This window comes from Anoplopoma fimbria, chromosome 23 (genome assembly GCF_027596085.1).
Source record: "Anoplopoma fimbria isolate UVic2021 breed Golden Eagle Sablefish chromosome 23, Afim_UVic_2022, whole genome shotgun sequence".
In the NCBI taxonomy this organism is placed as follows: Eukaryota; Metazoa; Chordata; class Actinopteri; order Perciformes; family Anoplopomatidae; genus Anoplopoma; species Anoplopoma fimbria.
Genome location: NC_072471.1, coordinates 10,889,254 through 10,908,545, shown reverse-complemented (window position 1 = coordinate 10,908,545; position 19,292 = coordinate 10,889,254). Strand labels below are relative to the sequence as shown.

The following is a 19,292-nucleotide window of genomic DNA, read 5'->3' as shown; positions in this document are numbered from 1 at the left end:
TGTAGACTTACACATCTATCAGTTCAAGGTGCTGAGTCCCAAAAAGATGTAGATAGATTCTGTTTCATGAAGACTCGCAGCACAGAACACAACATAACTGAAAGAACAATCAAAGCATTAAAGCATGCACAAAACAGGAGAGCAGCAAGTTTTACTTCCATCCTGCATTTACCCTTTAATGCCATTTTCACAGTTGATTACCTTTTAGTGCTATTATATTTATACACAATTTCATACCTTGATTGTTTAATGTGCAAAACTCATTTTCACATTTAGACATGGTTAAAATGGAAAAGTAGGAAATAAATCACCTGAAAAGCAATATAAACAACCGTTGTCCACTCCAAAATAAAGAGTTACTATACGGCAGCACATAGCAGCAAAACAGTGAAAAAACTAATGACGTGGTCTTCAGCCACCCTTTCCCAAACTGCTTGTTGGTGGGTTAACTACATCTTTATTTGCTTCATTTTGTCATAATGTGACTGTTGACATTATGTAATGGGGTCATTATGGATTCTATAAACCACATAACAATCTGTGTGTGTGTGCAGTACATCACCACTCGCGTTGAAAGACCTGATGGTGCGGTTATGATATCAGCACAGGTGTTGAATGATACACACTCACATGCACGCGCCATCTGACACTGATACATAATACAAAATGCGAAACATGACCGATTTGATGTGGCCGCCCTGCTGAGCTGATGATGAGTCTCTTGTGAGGGGTTACAAGCTCATACAGAGAAATAAATCACAACACGCACATGCATATGTATCCACACGGCGGCAATTGAGGAGCACTGAGGAGTCCGGAGCACTGAGGAGTCCGGGCTCCCACAGAAAACACACACAGGCTCTTTGCAGTCATGGCAATAGCTGTGAGTGCTTGAGCCATGTGTGGGCACGCATTGATTTGCCCTGCCTCTAGGGATATTTGTCATGCCTGTGTTGTCTCAAAAAAAAAAAAAAAAAAAAAAAAAAAACAACGTCCTTGTATCAAACACTTACCAAAACTTATTTCATAACCGGAATGTGAACGCTCAAATGGCTTTTGAAGACTTCCTAGCCTCTAATTTGCTGCTAAGTTGTTTTTCCATTCTTTTCTGCTGACTTATTACATGATTCATGAGGCTCATTTACAAATTTAACAATGGGAATATATGCCTAATGGGGGCGTTTCTGGGGGAATACCTATTCTTGCTCTGGCTCATAATTCTCCTACACTGGCAGCCAGTTGGGAACACTGTATTTTTATCACTGAGTGTGTCCGTCCTCTGCCTGTATTTGTGGATCTAACAAGACGAAGGTATGCAAGTTTAGCTCTGCGTGTGTGTTTTGACAAATTCGTGACATTTGCAGCTACAGTCGGCAGTCGCACAGCGGGATTCAGGGATGCATACATGAACACTAAGCATGGCTGCTTGCAAGTGTCAAGCGCTCATGTTGAGACACACAACACACACACACACACACACACACACACACACACACACACACACACACACACACACACACACACACACACACACACACACACACACACACTATGATGTATAAAACCCACAATGAAGCACTGTTGGATAGCACTTTTGTGTAACGGCAGGGAGAACCCAAACAGAGGAGGAGGAGCTGCAGGTGGCTGGCTTGGATCAAGTAGTCAGGTGCCTTCCTCCAATGGGATACGAGAGACACAAGATTTAAGTTGCTGAATATGATTCAGCGGTTGGAGGAATATTTTATTCAAATAACAAACAGGCTAAAGGGAAATATGTGTGAGTGAGTGTACACAGGCATTTTGAGTAAAATAGTTTCAGAGGTGTTGGAGAGACAAAGTGAGAGCTGAAGAGATGAAGAATGAAAAAGAAACACTAAAGAAGTGAGCGCAATTAATCTACGCTTAAAATCAGGCACGCAGTAGATTGTTTGTGTGCATGAGAAGAGGTGAGTTATCAATCCAGTTTTTAATTGAAATGGCTGTTTCCCTGTAGTCCATCACAGAGGTTCCCTGGAAATGATTATCTGATTTCATTACGAATAGATAAGCATCGACTACCCCGTACTGATTTCAAATCCCGGAGTAATAATAGATACTGAGATAATGAGCAAAATAAGAAGGCTTTCTTCTTAACTGTCATAAATAATGAGAGCATTGAGGCACACACTTGATATATTTGTCCCTTTTGTTTATGTCAATTTGTTGGATTAATCTCACTTCTCACTAATACAACTTTATTTAGTTTTTTCTGCCTGTAATTGTCAGCTTTGGCTGTTTTTAAAGATTAATTAAAAATTCTTTCAGAAAGCCTTGGTTTGTCGCAACTTAAAACAGGATGCATTCAGTGCTTCTTTACTTGTCATATCATCGGCATCATTGCTAGATTTGTATTCAGGACATTCAAAAGCAAGTGGGGACAGATGGCTGTTAGTAGAGTTTGTGACTAGCTTTGCTATTGTTCCAAAATGTTTGATACGGGGGCAATAGAGGTGTGTGTGTGTGTGTGTGTGTGTGTGTGTGTGTGTGTGTGTGTGTGTGTGTGTGTGTGTGTGTGTGTGTGTGTGTGTGTGTGTGTGTGTGTGTGTTAGTTAGAAAGAGAAGGTGAAAGTGATAATGTTTCAACATAGAATTATTAAAGGTTGTAGCCTCGGGTCTCTAGCCTCCAGCCCCACGCCGTCCTCCACTCTCTGATATTGGCAGAGGGCTGTGTGTGTGTGTGTGTGTGTGTGTGTGTGTGTGTGTGTGTGTGTGTGTGTGTGTGTGTGTGTGTGTGTGTGTGTGTGTGTGTGTGTGTGTGTGTGTGTGTGTGTGTGTGTGTGTGTGTGTGTGTGTGTGTGTGTGTTTGAGAAAGGTGTGACTCGAGCGAGTCATGTGTCATGCCTTAAAAAGCGGAGAAATAATTTCACCAAAATTGGCACTGCATGTTTGTGAGTGTGTGTGTGTGTGTGTGTGTGTGTGTGTGTGTGTGTGTGTGTGTGTGTGTGTGTGTGTGTGTGTGTGTGTGTGTGTGTGTGTGTTTGCACTTATATCTGTGTAACTGTACAGATACTTGCACCACCACCACTACATCAATCACCTGTCATACCTTGTCCTCCAGCCAGGCCGCTGACCTTCTCCCAGCAGTCGATGCAGATTCATCGCTACACTAAATCTTTTCTCGACTTAAGTGCAGCCTTTAATAAGGTTCCTCTTGAAATTCAAATTGACTGGGGCAGTGGGATGGTATTACAGCTCCTTCCTCTCCAGCAGAGCTTTCTGTGTCACCGTAGTTAATTCATTGTCACCCTGAGCATGTAATACCTGCCGGGGTGAGGGGGGGTTCAATTTTAGGTTCCATCCTGTATTTTCCATGTTAATGTTACCACTTTGTAACACTGTGAACAGAATGTCTGACTCGGTAATGTAAGTATGTTTGATATGGTCATCACCTACCTAAACCAGCTCGATTCTCCATGAGTCTCTGGCAGATATTGAGAGCTCAGTTATTTATTACATTGTTAATATTGTTTAAATCTAATAACAACTTCATATTTTCTAAAGCAGTGGCCACAATCATGAGGGTTGGTTGACAGCAGATTAAGATCAGATAGACAGTTTAAAAGCTATAAGCAGTCCTGAGGCAGATCTATATGCAATCAATATCTCTAATCAACTGAAGTGTAATCCTGCCCTTCATCTCGTCTCGGCTTGTTTGCTGCAAGTCTTGCTATCCGCAACTAGATTACAGATACCTCAGTTTTTACCAGGTCCCACGTTTAATTCATATTATTGTTTTCTTCCAATTTGTAAATATTACAGCATATACATACAACAGATCCTGTTTCAATTTGATTCATTGATCAATCTACAGAAGACAAAACTGACATGGTAAAGCAAGTGAGAACACTTCTTTATAACATTTAGAGAGAAAAGCTCACACAGTATTTATTTAGACTTTATATTTAGGCCCTACATTGTTGCTTTGTAAAGAGTGATGATATAACTGTGTCTGTCTGTTTACATCTCATATATTTCATGAGGCATTAATGTATGCCTGTGATATTTCTCTGTGCTCTGTTATGGCTTTGAAATACCCATATGTTTTTCTGTGTTGCCCAATACCATTAGATCCTTGATATTAACCACAAAAATATTCATATATTCATATGTATTGAACCATTCTTAGCCATGCTTGTGGCGTTGCTCCAGGAAAGGTCATTTGTATCTTTTGGTTAGTCCACCACTTTGGGACTGATTGAAAAAAATAAAATAGAGTTTTAGGATTGATAACCACAGAAGCATTCATGGTCTGCAGAAGACTTTTCTTCCAGCTCTACAACAAGTAACTGAAATGTCTGTACAACTGCTGGATGAGTTACCATGAAATTTGCTACAGACATTAAAGGTGGCGATATCACTTTAGTAACTTTTACTGTAGCGCCATTATCTGGTCCAAATGGTTTATGATGAAATACCTTCAAAACTAAAGCCTTTTCTTTCTTGCTAATTATCAAATGTTAGCCTGCTAACACGCTTAACAAAGATGGCAAACTTGGTGAGCATTATACCTGCTAAACATTAACGTGTTAACATTGTCATCATGAACATGTTAGCATGCTAATTTTTGGAATTTAGCTCAAAGCAACGTGTCACTAAGTAGAGTCTTAGAGAGATGATAGCATGGATGTAGACTCGTCAAATCGAATATATGTCCCTTTCCAAAAGGCATAAAACAAACCTGATCAAACACTTTTCATTTTTGCCTCTTAAATGTGAACATTAGATACAGGATTCCTTGCTACAATCTGTGCAGGGCTGCTGAAAAGCTCCAGGGAATTATTGGCTCACTGGGCCATTAATTCAGTACCTCATTTGAAGTGTCAGTGGAAAGCTAAGAGAACCCAACGACTCAGTTCTTATCATCTATTGAATTTTTATGTTATTGTGACCCTGACACATCTGGAAGTTGTTTCATCTATATTATATATACTTTTGGTGATTTATTAAGTATGGAATGACACATGTGGACATGAAGGGGTTAAAGGAAGCCTTGTACTCTACATATACATTCCAAACAGACCCGGTATCAACTTGTCATATTCTGTCATGTCTACTTTTGCCATGATTTTCCTCTTGTCCTTTCTCAAGGAAATCTGCATTGCCTCGCTGTATCAATTGGTTGTTTAACATTAATTATCTCAGTTTCTTTCATTCATCTTATTTCTGTCTTTCTCTCCTCTGCCTCCGCCCGTCCTCCCATAGTTTTCCTCTCCCCCTACCTCTTTAATTTATCTATTTCTTTCCCCTACCTCCTATTTAGTCTCTCATGCCTCGGCGAAACATTACCCCTCATCTATATCTCTCATCTTTCATTGTTTCTCAGACGCTTTTCTTCATTTGTCTTTGCTCCCAATAAAATGTTCTTTGTCATCTTGCTCCTTGACTACCTCTCATGCTGTGTTGTTTCTATTCTCTCTCAGCCCTTTTATTCCATCTTTGTGCTCTTGTGAAGTATCCTCCTTTTGCCTGCTTTGCCTCAATGTTTTCCTTTCATTTTGTCTGGTTTTGTTTACTCATCTACAAACCAACTACAGGCTGGTATTCTTTTCTGAATATTCTGTGAGGTGGAGAGCATGCACAGGGTAAAGACAGTAAGAGGAAATACCAGTTTTGTTTTGCGGCAATTAGAGTAGCATCTCTGAAACAGAGAGAGTAACAATGAAGTGCAATGGAATGGGGTGATATCTCTCTGAAAGTAACCTCTGTGTGCTTTTCTGCACTACATGCATTGTTTGATCAAGGACTTTGCTAGGCGAGTAATACAATAAATGTTTTCGTTTTCAAGTTATTTGGGGATTTTTCAATCAAACTCCTTAAATCTCACTGACCTGCTTGTGCGCTAGTCAATACAAACTCATACTGTGCTGCCAAAAATGGTTCTAACCCCCACAGAACGTTTTAAATACAATGAAAAAAAAAAAGTATCTTTATTCTTGTAGTTATTTAGTTGTTGTATTTAGTTTCTATGGTAGTGGAATGCTTAAGTAAAGTAAGTGCAAAAGTGGTGTCGATGTGAAACGAGACACAGAAGCAAAGGGCCAAACAGTGAGAGGAGAAAAGGGAGACAGATGGACCGAGACAGGGCCCAGCCGACGGAGTTAGAGAGACACCCAACTCTCAGCCCCAACAGTCTTCTTCCTGGTAAATTAACTTGGTGAGGTCCCACTGTGCCAGTCCTCTCCTCATTAGACACAGACCATGGCTGGCTGTTAGAGGGCTGAGTCAAATTCTGAGCAAGTAAACAACTCCCTAGACTCAAAACAATGTACAGTATGTGTGCCTTCCTTCAAGAGATCTCTCTCCTCTGATCTGCAAAAAATATATTCTCGTCCAAACTACTGCAAATTCTGAAAATGATTACAATTTGTCTCTACACAAAAGGTAAATATAAAAGAGTGGATTCATTGAAAAAAGGTTGGACATAAATTAATTGAATGCACATCCAGCTTGTGTTCATGTGTGTTTGTAATTGAATACCCATCATCGACCCTCACTGAAACTGTGCATGTGTGTGTTTGTTTACATCGACACATTTTACTGTGTTTAATTAACTTAATCCTGCCTGTTAAAGTGTGTGTGTGTGTGTGTGTGTGTGTGTGTGTGTGTGTGTGTGTGTGTGTGTGTGTGTGTGTGTGTGTGTGTGTGTGTGTGTGTGTGTGTGTGTGTGTGTGTGTGTGTGTGCGCGCGCGCAAATTCTACAACATACCCAATCCTCTCTCTGACATGATTGTGTGTGTGATCTCGGGCATGTGTAACAGAGAGGCTGTGTATGTGTGTAATGTGGGTGTGGGGGGGGGTTAATTAGCTTCAGACCACTGCCATCTATCAACCTAATGCTCAGACTCTGGCCCCGACAGCTCCATTACTGCCAGACAAACACACACACACACACACACACACACACACACACACACACACACACACACACACACACACACACACACACACACACACACCCCCAAAGTCATAACGTGTGCATTCACTCATCTTGTTCACAGACACTATTATCTATCAAATCATACAGATGCTTTAGGGAGGTTAACCGTTTAACCCAGATTAATAATTTTGAAAACTAATGCTTATTTGTTATACGATTTAAATAATAATTAAAGATTAAAAAAAAAATGATGAGCAATACTCGGAGGAATGGCTTGTTACTTAAACAAGAATAGCTGGTCCACCTTTAAGTTCAGCCCACCTTAAGTGATCCTAGGCCGCAGTTGTCGCTAAATTGTGGGCTAACTTTAAACAGCAGATGGCAAGCCATAGACACTAACTTGGCCAGGGTTTTGAGGAGGTTTAGCATGTATTCACCGACAAATAAACTGTACACACACACTGCACTGCTACATTCACAGCTGCAATAAATCTGCTAACTTCATACTCATCGTCACACACACGTTGGGCTTGCAACACACTGTCCTAAAAACCCTGAAGGAGTATACCCGGCAGACACATAGCTGACAACCTCGCAGCTAAAAAGAATGGATGTAGTTGAGACTTACTGTAAAAGTAGTACTAGAAGGGGTGAACTACGGTTTCAGTAGCCTAACACTGCTGCTGCTGGTAAATTATGGATTCAACCTGTTTGTGGTTGTTATGCAGCTGGGCAGCTTGTTAGGCCCTTCAACCACAGCCCCCCTCCATGCAAGGCACTGATCAGGGTCAGCTATCAATCACAAAAAACTAAAAAAAATCTGAATTAGCGTCCCTTTTTTAAACAACCACGAGTTGTTTTTATAATATAATCAGCCTAGAAGCCAAATATCTTTGATTTCCCTTTGACCTTCCAAGTGGCATTTCAAAAGGTCACTTTTAGCTGTTCATAGGTTTCTTTAGCTTGAAAGCAGAGCACAGGCTGCTGATTATATAACATTCCTCTCTTTAGAGCAGTTCTAATACATGCGTTTTTACATAATATCCATGTTCTGCAAACATTGTTCTTGGTTTCACTGTGAGATGGAGTGAAACTCCAAAGAGTGAATTTGCTCAATATTAGACCTCGGAAGAAAAGACACACACACAAAGCGACCGTCCTGGATCATTAGGTCTGTTAAGGTCCAAATCCGGCTGTTAGTTATCTGCTCAGCTCCCCAGTGGGATTGGGCCTGATCTATAGTGCGGGTAGAAACCTTTCCTCACTATCGCCAAAGCCATTAAGGAAGAGACTGGGCAGACAAGACCGTCTATAGGTGACAGGAGTTTAAGGATAGCTATTCCCAAAGGCTACGTCCACCCAGAGATTTTATTACATCCTGTTTGTTAAACTAATGAGAGGAAAATACAAGAGCCTGTTAGCTCTGCTTAAATTTATTTTTTGTTCTCATTATATAGTATGTAACATGAGTTTTTGTTTTCAACAACACATGCATAAAGCAAAGTTGTGATTTATCAAACATATCTCCTCGCAATGGTTGAGTTACCTATACAAGATGATATGAGGTGATGTGGAAATGGTATTTAAAATGGTCAGGGATGTTACATTACACACAAATGCACCCTTCTCACAATTTATATATATATATAGATAATGTCTATGGTGAGATTGTTTGAAATTATTTGTTATTTTTAAAAAGTGGGTTCCCAGAAAAAAGGTTTGGTAAACACAGTTCTCGGATATTGGTCTATATTGGTCTTACTTCCCCACTCAGAAGAGCACTATTAAAGAAAGATTTGAATTAATAATGCCCCCTTAATTTCTGCCCCTCAGAAAAACAAGATGTCATCAGCCTGCTGGTGTGCATTGATTATTGTCATGGAGTGAAAATTATTAGTTTGTGCTCTTGCAATGGCCTTTTGCTTGGAGGAAAACAAAGTTCAATTAAGAATTAATCTGCTACATAATGGCAGTCAATTCTCTACTTAAGCAAGGCCAAAGATTTATATCTTTCCTTAGATTTGCTGATCAATGGTAGCCACACTCCACGAAATATATTAGCTATTTGTTCTTGAGAAGAGTAAAGGCTTCTAATAAGGTTTAGTGGAGAGATGCAGGGACTAAGTGTAGGTCCAGAAGCTTTCTGACTCTACTAAGAATAGCGCAAAAGGGTGAACACTGCAGTGCTGAAAGCCTTTAACTTGTCATGCACAGTAGAATTCTGGAAATCTGGAGAGCCTTGGGGACATAGTTTCAAAAAATCCACAAATATCAACAAATGCATCAAATATCGTTTAATAATAAAGGTCTTGATGTGTCAAACTGAAACAATAAGTGTGTGTGACAACGAGAAAGTGTTTCTAGTGTTGATTGAAACTGCACATTCAACAGCACACACTAATCTCTTTCGCTTTATATCATATTCGGGGTATACACGCACACATATTCATTAGAGCAAATGGAATTAGAGGGATTGGAGGCATAATCTTCTTCCCTGGTGATGTGGGGGAACCAAGTTGTTAATTTCCCGCCTCTAACTACAACTCCAAACCTACTTGCTTTGAAAAAACGGATGGAGTCACTCACGATTTATAGCACATGAATGATTTACAACACCCGCAATGCCACACGCCATTAGACGTTCTACATCTGTGTCTGGGAAGCTTTCTGGTTGTGTGACTATAGAAGTATCTGCAGAAAAAAAAACCCACAGGTGTGGTTATGAATTAATTTGATCTGTACCTGCAGCGGATATAGGATGTCACTGAGTCTGTTTTCGTTTCTCACTGCTTCTCCTCCTCTTACTCAGTAATGAGTTGTGGAAATATGACAAGAGAATGATGCGCTGTGTGTCTCATTTTCCAAGTTTCCAACAAAAGATGAAAGTAGCAGGTTGCCCAGGTCACGGGGTTACTTTCCCACCGCTGTTGTAAACAGACAGATATCTTATTCCAGCAGCCATGCATTCGTCTCTCTTTGAAATGGATATTCACCTATTTAGATGCACATAGAGAGGAAGAGGGCAGTCACACACCAGCATGCACGCAAAAAAATACACATTATCCCCCAAAAAGCGCAAACACATGCACACAAGTTGTTTTACCAATTGTTTCCCTCTGCTGGTCCAGCTTTTGATTGAACTTGTTTATTTTATGAATTATACATGCACATCCTGAAGTTTATGAAAGTTTCCTTTTGTATTCCCCAGGCAGAAAGGACCAATAACAGGACTCCATTGTCCCAAACGTGAACTCCTACCATGTTCCCTGAGAGAAATGGAAGATTATTAAACAGCAGAAAAACAAAAGAACAAAACAGTTTTGTTCCAAAATTAGATACCCAGCAAAAAAGAAAAAGAAGAGACTCCATCCACTTAGTGGTGGGCATTGATCGCTGTCTTTGAAGAAAAATGTATTCTCTTTCCGTCCTTTCAATACTGGTGAATGAATACTGCTCAGGCTAAGAATTAATTTGTTATTCATGCTTTCAAAGAATGTACAATACATTTTTTTTGTAAACATGCTCCTAAAACAAGAAAACTGCTTTTGGAGATTCAGGGCTTTTTTAACACCTTCTTGCTGCACCGCTTCAGCGCCACCAAAAAAAGGAAACCATTTAGAAGATACTGCAAAAATTCCGGATAGATCCCTGACCTTTCAAAAATGGCAGAGGGAAGTGTAGATGCAGGGTGGCAGCGGCTTCAGATGACGCTCAAAGGGAATAAAGACAGTGAGTGATGGGCTTTAGAAACATTCCGGTCACACACACACACACACACACACACACACACACACACACACACACACACACACACACACACACACACACACACACACACACACACACACACACACACTGTCCATCTCAAATCTCTTCATGCAGTATCAGCATGTTTTGCTGTGTTCAGCAGTTGCAGACATTTATATTTGTGTGTGTGTGTGTGTGTGTGTGTGTGTGTGTGTGTGTGTGTGTGTGTGTGTGTGTGTGTGTGTGTGTGTGTGTGTGTGTGTGTGTGTGTGTGTGTGTGTGTGTGTGTGTGTAAGAGACAGCTGACACACCTTACGTTTGGGTTTAGATTGGCAGTAAAGGCTTTCTTCCAATGAATGCCAATAAGATGTCTGTAAAACATCTGTGTGTGTGTGTGTGTACAGGGTCTTCCCTTGCTGTCCCCCTCTGTCAGGGGAAAAATCAATCTGCCTGTCAGCCATCTAACACCTTCCGCCTGTTACGCCGCCTATCGCCAGCGACACCTGTGTGTGTGTGTGTGTGTGTGTGTGTGTGTGTGTGTGTGTGTGTGTGTGTGTGTGTGTGTGTGTGTGTGTGTGTGTGTGTGTGTGTCCTGTCTTCCTGTCAACCTCTGTCTCTCCCCTCTCCCATCTGCCTGTTGTGCTTTTTGTCCATCTGTCCTCCCTTCTAGTCCCGGCTGTCTCTTTTGTGTCTGTCTACCTGTGTCAAAGCGTCTTCTCTCTGCTCTTAATCTGTCGGCCATGACGTCAATGTTGAAAAATGACAACACATTGCATCACAGGTTTCCACCCTTTTGTTACTTCTCCATCTCATTTCACATTCCGATTCCCAATTATTTATCGCTTTTGACTCCTCTCCACCGTGCTTGTTCCACTCTCAAATGGTTTGTTTGCTTCTTTCACATCTCTGAGCCAACAATACGTCTGCGGTGCTGCAGTTGAATTTTAATACTCGTGACGGCAACTTCTCCTCACATCCCAGAGAATTATTAATCACAGGGATCCCGCAGGGAGCAGGAGGCATTTATAACTCTTTTCTGCATATAGATTCCAATAAAACTGTGCCTGACGGTGTGAAAATGATCATTTTTACAGCCCGACTCTGCATTTTTATCTTACCTTATATTTTACTGCTATTGGGCGAAGGAATTGATTGTTACGATAAATAATATACAATTAAATTGAAGGATTCATCTACAAGGCACACAGTCCTCCAACCTCATCTTTCAGTCTGCTGACTTTAAAAACAGAAAAAGTGACACCATTTGAAAATAATTCCAAACATCCAACAAGCTACAATTCTTCTTTTCTCTCTCCCCTTGTTGTTCAGATCCCTCAGATAAGCTACGCATCCACGGCCCCGGAACTGAGCGACAACACGCGCTACGACTTCTTCTCCCGCGTGGTCCCGCCGGACTCCTACCAGGCCCAGGCAATGATGGACATTGTCACGGCGATGGAGTGGAACTACGTGTCCACGCTAGCGTCAGAAGGAAACTATGGCGAGAGCGGCGTGGAGGCCTTCATCCAGATCTCCAGAGAAACTGGTAGGAGCTCACACTGTTATATGCGATGTTGTATCGATGTTGGGTGGTTTGTCACTGAAGTGTTGACTGGTGATCCTCAAGGTAGAGTCATGGGACTCTCGGGGATCTGTGATGCGGCTCCTGGGAAGTCAATCTTTATAACACTGACATTTGTAATCCTAAACTGCACTTTTACCTCTTCCATTATCAATATAGACACAGAAGTTTGAACATTAGATATAACGTCATATTCAAATCTTCTGTTGTGGCAAAATGTTATCATAACAGGAACAATAGATCAATGTGTCTCAAGTGTTTGAGACTGTATATTCTTAGGAAAAGTATAGTATCCATGGCTAGGAGATTTTTCCTCCCCAAAAAAAACAAAGTGTTTGCAGGAAAGTGTGCAACTCTTTCTATCCGTGGTGTGTCGTCCTTTCACAGAGCATTTGGTGTTCTGTCGCTCTAGAGTAGGATATAATTTAAATGGCAGAAGTGAGAGCTGAACGCAGACCTGCACTACCAATAAAATCGGTTGTGTCAACTTCTCCACTTCAACTATTATATGCCGTTTATAGTACATTTTGGGGTGTGATACATGATTGGTGGCTCTAGCCTGGAATTTGTAGAGAACTATAGAAAGAACAGAGCTGAAACCTGTTGTTTGAATGTGTCTGGGAAACTCCAGGGACAATTCACTCTTTGGGTAAATTGCAGTCTGTAGATTGCAGTTCTGTGGCGAGTGAGCGGAGACAGACAGTTATCACAGCGAGCATTTGACGGACAAGTGCTGCCGTCTTCTTAACTTTCTTTTTCAGCTCTATGGGCAGCTGTGGCACATGAGGTAGAGCGCTTGACCCACAACCACAAGGTCGGTGGTTCAAACCCCTCTACAGGCAACATGCCAAGGTGTCCTTGAGCGAGACACCTAACCCCAAAATTGCTCCCCGGGCGCTTCGTTGCAGCCCACTGCTCCTCCAGGATGGGTCAAATGCAGAGAACTGAATTTCCCCATTGTGGGACTAATAAAGGCTTAATTATTATCATTATTATTATTTGTTTGTCATTTTTAACAATGTTGCAGGCTATTGCATTGCATCGAGTCGATGTCTAAAATGTTTGTTGTGAATTAGCAGCACATGCTCTAAACATATGATTAAAAGAAGGCTAGTAAGTATATCCTGGAGATGTACAGGTGAGTGACATATTTAAAGGATAAAGACACACATTAAATGTCTTTTTAACTTGTTGGAATCCGTGTTTAACATGTTGGAACTTTCAATCTTTCATTAAGTAGTGGCAAGAGAGATTAGAGAAAATTAGAATAAATGAGAGTGACAGAGATACAGAAAAGGAGAGAAACACAGAGAGACAGATCACTCGTCTGTTTTGATGCACGACTTAAAAGCGCGGCCCCAGTGGTCATGAGAGCATCGCGCTTGGGAGAACGCTGCCTCAAATCAGTTTTTGAAATCCTCCAAGTGGTGTTGACAGATCAAAATGCTGTCGGTTTCCCTGTTTATGTCCCAAATTGTTATTGAAAACTGATCACGTTGGATGTCGACAAATATTTACAGACTGACAGGACTTATGAGGCACAATTAATCCATTTGAGAGAGTATCAGTGGAGATATTTCTTTTTATGCTCTATCCTTTACTCCAGTTTCCTCCTTTGCTTTTTGGGCTTTGTTTGTGCGCTGATGTAGAGATGACAGGTCTGCGTCTGTCTATCCGTCCATCCCTCATCCCTCTGTTCGTGTTTGGAGCCGGCTCGCCCAGGGCCTTGTGCTGTGGCAGTCAGCACATAGGCTAGATGTTTACAGCGGTGTCAGATCAGTGTGTTTAGCCGAGTGTGCGTGTCTACGTAAAGCAGTCCTCAGCAGTGTGTGTGTGTGTTTGGGATTTTGGAGTCAGCAGCTATCTTGCCCTTTGTGTGTGTGTGTGTGTGTGTGTGTGTGTGTGTGTGTGTGTGTGTGTGTGTGTGTGTGTGTGTGTGTGTGTGTGTGTGTGTGTATGTGTTTGTGTATGTGTTTGTGTAGGTAGGTGTGTGTGTATGTGTGCATGGGAGGGCTACATGCTGTGACAGTCAGTCAGTTGTTTACTCTGCGACACTGCAGATGTGAACAGAACCAAGAAGATGAAGGGATGGGAGGGTAGAAAAAAGCAGGGGGAAGAAGAGGGGCCGAGGAGGGGGAGAGGAAAAAACCTAAGAGGTAGAGTTCACTGTGTGTGTGTGTGTGTGTGTGTGTGTGTGTGTGTGTGTGTGTGTGTGTGTGTGTGTGTGTGTGTGTGTGTGTGTGTGTGTGTGTGTGTGCGTGTGTTATAGTTGTGAATCAAGTTGTAGAGTGTGAGAAATAGAAGGGGAGTGACAAAGAATAGAAGAGGAATGGGAAGTGGGGACAGCGACAGAATAATGATAGGGCTCCTAATATAGATTCACAGCACTCCCTGCTCCTTCAAAGGTATACACAGATATATACACACGCACAAACACACACACACACACACAAATATATAGTGTGACACAGGTGGACGTCTTCAGACACACTTGCACCCACACACACACGCATACAGAGCCAGAGGGGATTTCTAGGTGATTAATTCGTGATTGCAGTGTAATGATTGCAGCTTACAAGGCACTCTGCATACTGATACCAAACATCCATATTAATTGGTGTGTAATCGTTCACTGATGATTCTTGACAATGTGTAGGGCTACGCAGGAGTTTGTGTGCATGCATATTGATCGCCGAAAAAGTTTCAGAATAGATGCTCAAGGTGTGTCGGCGTGAGTCAGAGATTGTGTGTGCTGGTGCAAGTAACAGGACCAGTTCGATTCTGCCCAGTCATTCCTCTCTGTACTTGTCCTCTGCCTTTTCTTATTCAACACAAATGAGAAAGTTCAATATTTACTTCTCCAATACAGTCTTTGAAAGGGAATATATGTCCTACTTGTGTTTGCTACTCCACAGCTGCTGTTTTGTCTCCACTCCCAGGAGGAGTTATGTAGGAAACTCTGCACAACAAATTTTTCAGCCACACGGCAGTCAGCAATTTTTTTTAGTTTAAAAAGGACTGCTTAAGGGAAAACTTGAAATAACACTATATTCGAGGTTACTGCAAAAACAAAGAAAAATGGATGCCAACCCTAGATGCTGGAGTTGAAGACTCCAACCTCCAAATTGCCGCTGAACTGCACGATCGTCGCACCACTTTTTTCGTCGCTGAATAATGGAGTTTAACTGAACGCAATTTGACTCCGAAAGTCATCTCATCCAGCTGCATCCTGCAGTTCAATTGTAAAAAAAAACATATTTGCAGTGAGCTCATCCGTGCCCACATCCTAAAATATATTCACCATGACTTTTACAGCATATGCAGCCTGTGTGCTGTCACCCCCAGCCATGGCTTTCCAGTCATGCAGAACTAGTAACAGGCACAGCTCAGTGAGCATGGGCCAAATGCGTTTACTCATCATTAGTAACTGTTCACATACTGGCCCTATAATGCAACGTTTTTTTTGTTTTGTTTTTTGCCTTTGCACACAACAAGCCGACGTATACCTGTAATTTAAGGTTAATGACCACATAATCTAAAAGACGATTTGTCGGGGAGTGGTTTCAAAGGTCATGCAGGAACGTAGTGGTGCGTTTGTGGTGGTAAAATGTGAATTGTTTCATATCTTACATGAAAGACACTACTAGCAATGGGAAATCTGACTCTTTCTGACACTCATTGATTCCCTGAAGGTGAAGGTGTTTTTCACACAGATAAAGCCAGAGTGTAAAATGAAAAGTACACCACTAGCGTTTTAATTTCAGCTGAAGGCTGGTCTCTCTCCCTATATGCCACACTGCTGTTGAATGCGTCATTGGGAATCGGCAGCATATGGCGCTGAATCTTGCCACGCCGAGAGACTACAGCCTCGTATATGGAGCTGTCTTTGCAACATATGGACCACTGTACTATAAAACAAGAGGTGGTACCGAAAGCATTCTTTTAAATCAAGTCACGGGGCGTTCTCCTTCCAGTAACCTTCCTCACCTCCCCATGGAATCCATCTGGGATTAAAACTACCACATCTACATTCAGACACTCTGCAGACAGAGGGGGAGAGGCTGTGTTTCTGTGTGTGTGTGTGTGTGTGTGTGTGTGTGTGTGTGTGTGTGTGTGTGTGTGTGTGTGTGTGTGTGTGTGTGTGTGTGTGTGTGTGTGTGTGTGTGTGTGTGTGTGTGTGTGGAAGCATTGAGACAGAAGGGGACTTTTTGTCAATGAGAGAGGCTGTTGGTGAATCTGTGGGTGAGGAAGTGAAATGAAGGAGTGAGAGTGAAAGAGTGTGTGTGTGTGTGTGGTCTGAATTCACCGGCTCAGAACAGTCACCCCCTCCTGACACTGGCCAGTCTGGAGGAGCTCTGCAAAGCTGTAATGAAGAAGGGAAGAAAAAATGAGCAGCAGAAAAAGGGCCCAGAAAAAATAATTAAACGTTTATCTACAGATTCATTTAATTAGTTCTCTGGCTCTAAACTAAGCTCCCGCCTTTTTGCTTAGCTTTGCCTCTTTAGTTCGCTTTCAGGCCACTCTCACCCCACAATGGAGGCGGCCCCTTGTCATTATCAGACTCTTGCTACCGGCTTATGTTGTTTTACTCATACAAGCGGAATCATACTTTAATTGAAATACATTGTGATGCATGTGACATGTAAAAATTGTCTATTTATAAGCATGTATGCAGTATTGGTAGACCACACACACTCTTGTTGGGAAATCACTTCGCTTGCATTATAGAAATCATAATATATATTATTATTCATGAGGACACTGAAATGAATAAGGAACTCTGCTACACAGTTTGCAACACCGTCCTTACAATATAATCATCTAGGAAACAAATTGGATTATAATACATTTCAGCATGCATTATAAATATATTCATATAATAAGGTTATAATTAATGGGCAGACTGATATGTTTTACACGTTGTATGCATTCTTAAATATATCACACAGTGATTATGGTGAATACAAAGTTTTTCCGGCAGACCCACAGCTTCCCAAAAAAAACAAAAAACTGACAAATGTTTAAGGAGAAGCAGTACACGCACACACAAACACACTCTCTCAGTCACCCTCAGCTGACAACGTGTCTCCCCCGGGTCGATTTAGCTCTCTGTGTCTTGTCCTTGATTACGCTCCCCTCACAACTTAAGACTGATACTATTCATCAACACACACGCAGACACACACAGGGAGCGCTAACATCAACCCATCCATTTGTAACTAATTACACCAGCCTTGGTTTTCATCTCAAGGTGAAGCTGTCTTTGTCGTCTTCATGAAAGGCCCCAAACTCTCAGTTGCTTGTAGACTTGTTTATGCTGTTGGTTTGTGGTTTGCGGTCTGTTCGTCCTTGTAGAAATGGAGCTCTGGTTTTTCTAAAACATTAATATATGAATTTTTTCATGTCTCTGTGTGTAGTTTTGTCCATGATGAGTACATTGAGTGTTTGTGCAACACTGTAGCTTGCAGTGGAAAAATCGTTTGTTGGATTTTACTCTGAACTATAAATTATCTTGAAGAGATCATTAACATCTTTCCAAATCTCCCGATTCTATTATAATCCAGTTAATGTTAGCCTTATGTTGCCAATCTCTCACCTGGGTGGAATTGACAATATCTATTAAGAGTTAACAGCCCTCTGCAGATGGCATTAGTATTGCCAGAGGACATCCAGAGATGATAATTATTACCTGAGCAGCTCTCTGAATTTCATCCCATCCAGCTGAAACAGCCATTTCTAGCAATTTCCCTCAGCCACCTCGATATTAACCCAACGGAAATTACCTTCTCATCTCCAGAAAAACTCTGGGGTTGCCTGCGATTCTTTATCAACCTGTGAAACCACCCCACCATTTTCAGCCACGTCTCAGTGATGACTAGTGGTAGGGGATCGCAGGAATAATTAGATTTGCCTCCCATAAAGCAGTTTTGCTGATATGCAGTATTTAACAGAGCTAGAAACATAAATCTGCCTTGTTTGAAACTTAAACTTGACAATATATGATTCAGCTCAGAGTACACCGGCGGGCAACAAAAGCTCACTTACAGCGCAAAGTTACGTTGCAGCACATAATATAGACCGTATGGGTTTTTATTGGTGTCGGCCATGTTTAAATGTGCATTAGTGCCTGTACTACTTTGATATACATTTGATACATAAAGTCCCTTTTGGCTTCAGTGGTTTGCTCAACAGAGGTGAGAGCTCCTCGTATTACCTTCTGTCAGTGTGAGAGTGGGTACTGGGCACACAGACATACAGATAGTGGGTGAGAAATAGGGTTTGGCTGCGTGTGTGTGTGTGTGTGTGTGTGTGTGTGTGTGTGTGTGTGTGTGTGTGTGTGTGTGTGTGTGTGTGTGTGTGTGTGTGTGTGTGTGTGTGTATGTGCTTGCCCTCTTATTTCCGTCCCTATTTGGCCTCTTCAAGTCCACCAAGAGATCGGGGAGAGAAAAATAAACTCAGCCATTTGCTGCTAAGCCCCAAAAGTAATTTCAGCAATATTACTGCACCGGTTGGTTCAAAAAGGTGTGTGTGCCCTGGAGTGTGTGCGCATACATGTCTGGGATTGTGTGTGTGAGTGTGTATGTGCAGTTTATGTTTGCAAGGTATATGTGTGTTTGCATCGTGATTTCATGGATCCATGTTTGTTGTTATGTGTGTATAAGTGAGTTTATGTGTATTTCTGTGTCGGTGTGTGTTGTGTATCTGTGTGTGTGTGTGTGTGTGTGTTTTATGGTGAGAAGGAATCTGCCTGCACAACCTAAAAGCACTTTCAAGCCTCTTCACTGTTCTGCTCCAGTAACTTTAGTTTTCTTTACCACTTTCCTTCCTCATGTGTTTTTTTCAATTTTCCATCTCTGTCTGCAGATGGGCTCTGGGGTCACAGTTGGAATGAATGACAAAAAACAACATTAGCTGGCATAATGCAAAAAAAAAGTAATACTTGTTTTACTCTTAAACGTAGTGCTTTGAGAGTTCCATCCCAGAGCTCCAACCTGAAATAGCCCCTCCCCTAAAATATCAGACAAGGGGTTAAATAATTCAGCATGC

At 41.6% G+C, this 19,292-nt stretch overlaps 1 protein-coding gene across 1 annotated transcript in view; it reads left to right on the top strand.

Annotated features, from left to right (window-relative positions):
* grm8a (glutamate receptor, metabotropic 8a) overlaps positions 1–19,292 on the top strand; it is a 205,631-nt gene that overhangs the window by 67,670 nt on the left and 118,669 nt on the right. Inside the window, exon 2 of the mRNA XM_054624394.1 lies at positions 11,993–12,209. Within this exon, the coding sequence (XP_054480369.1) occupies positions 11,993–12,209 (217 nt within the window). The remainder of the gene's footprint in view (positions 1–11,992; positions 12,210–19,292) is intronic.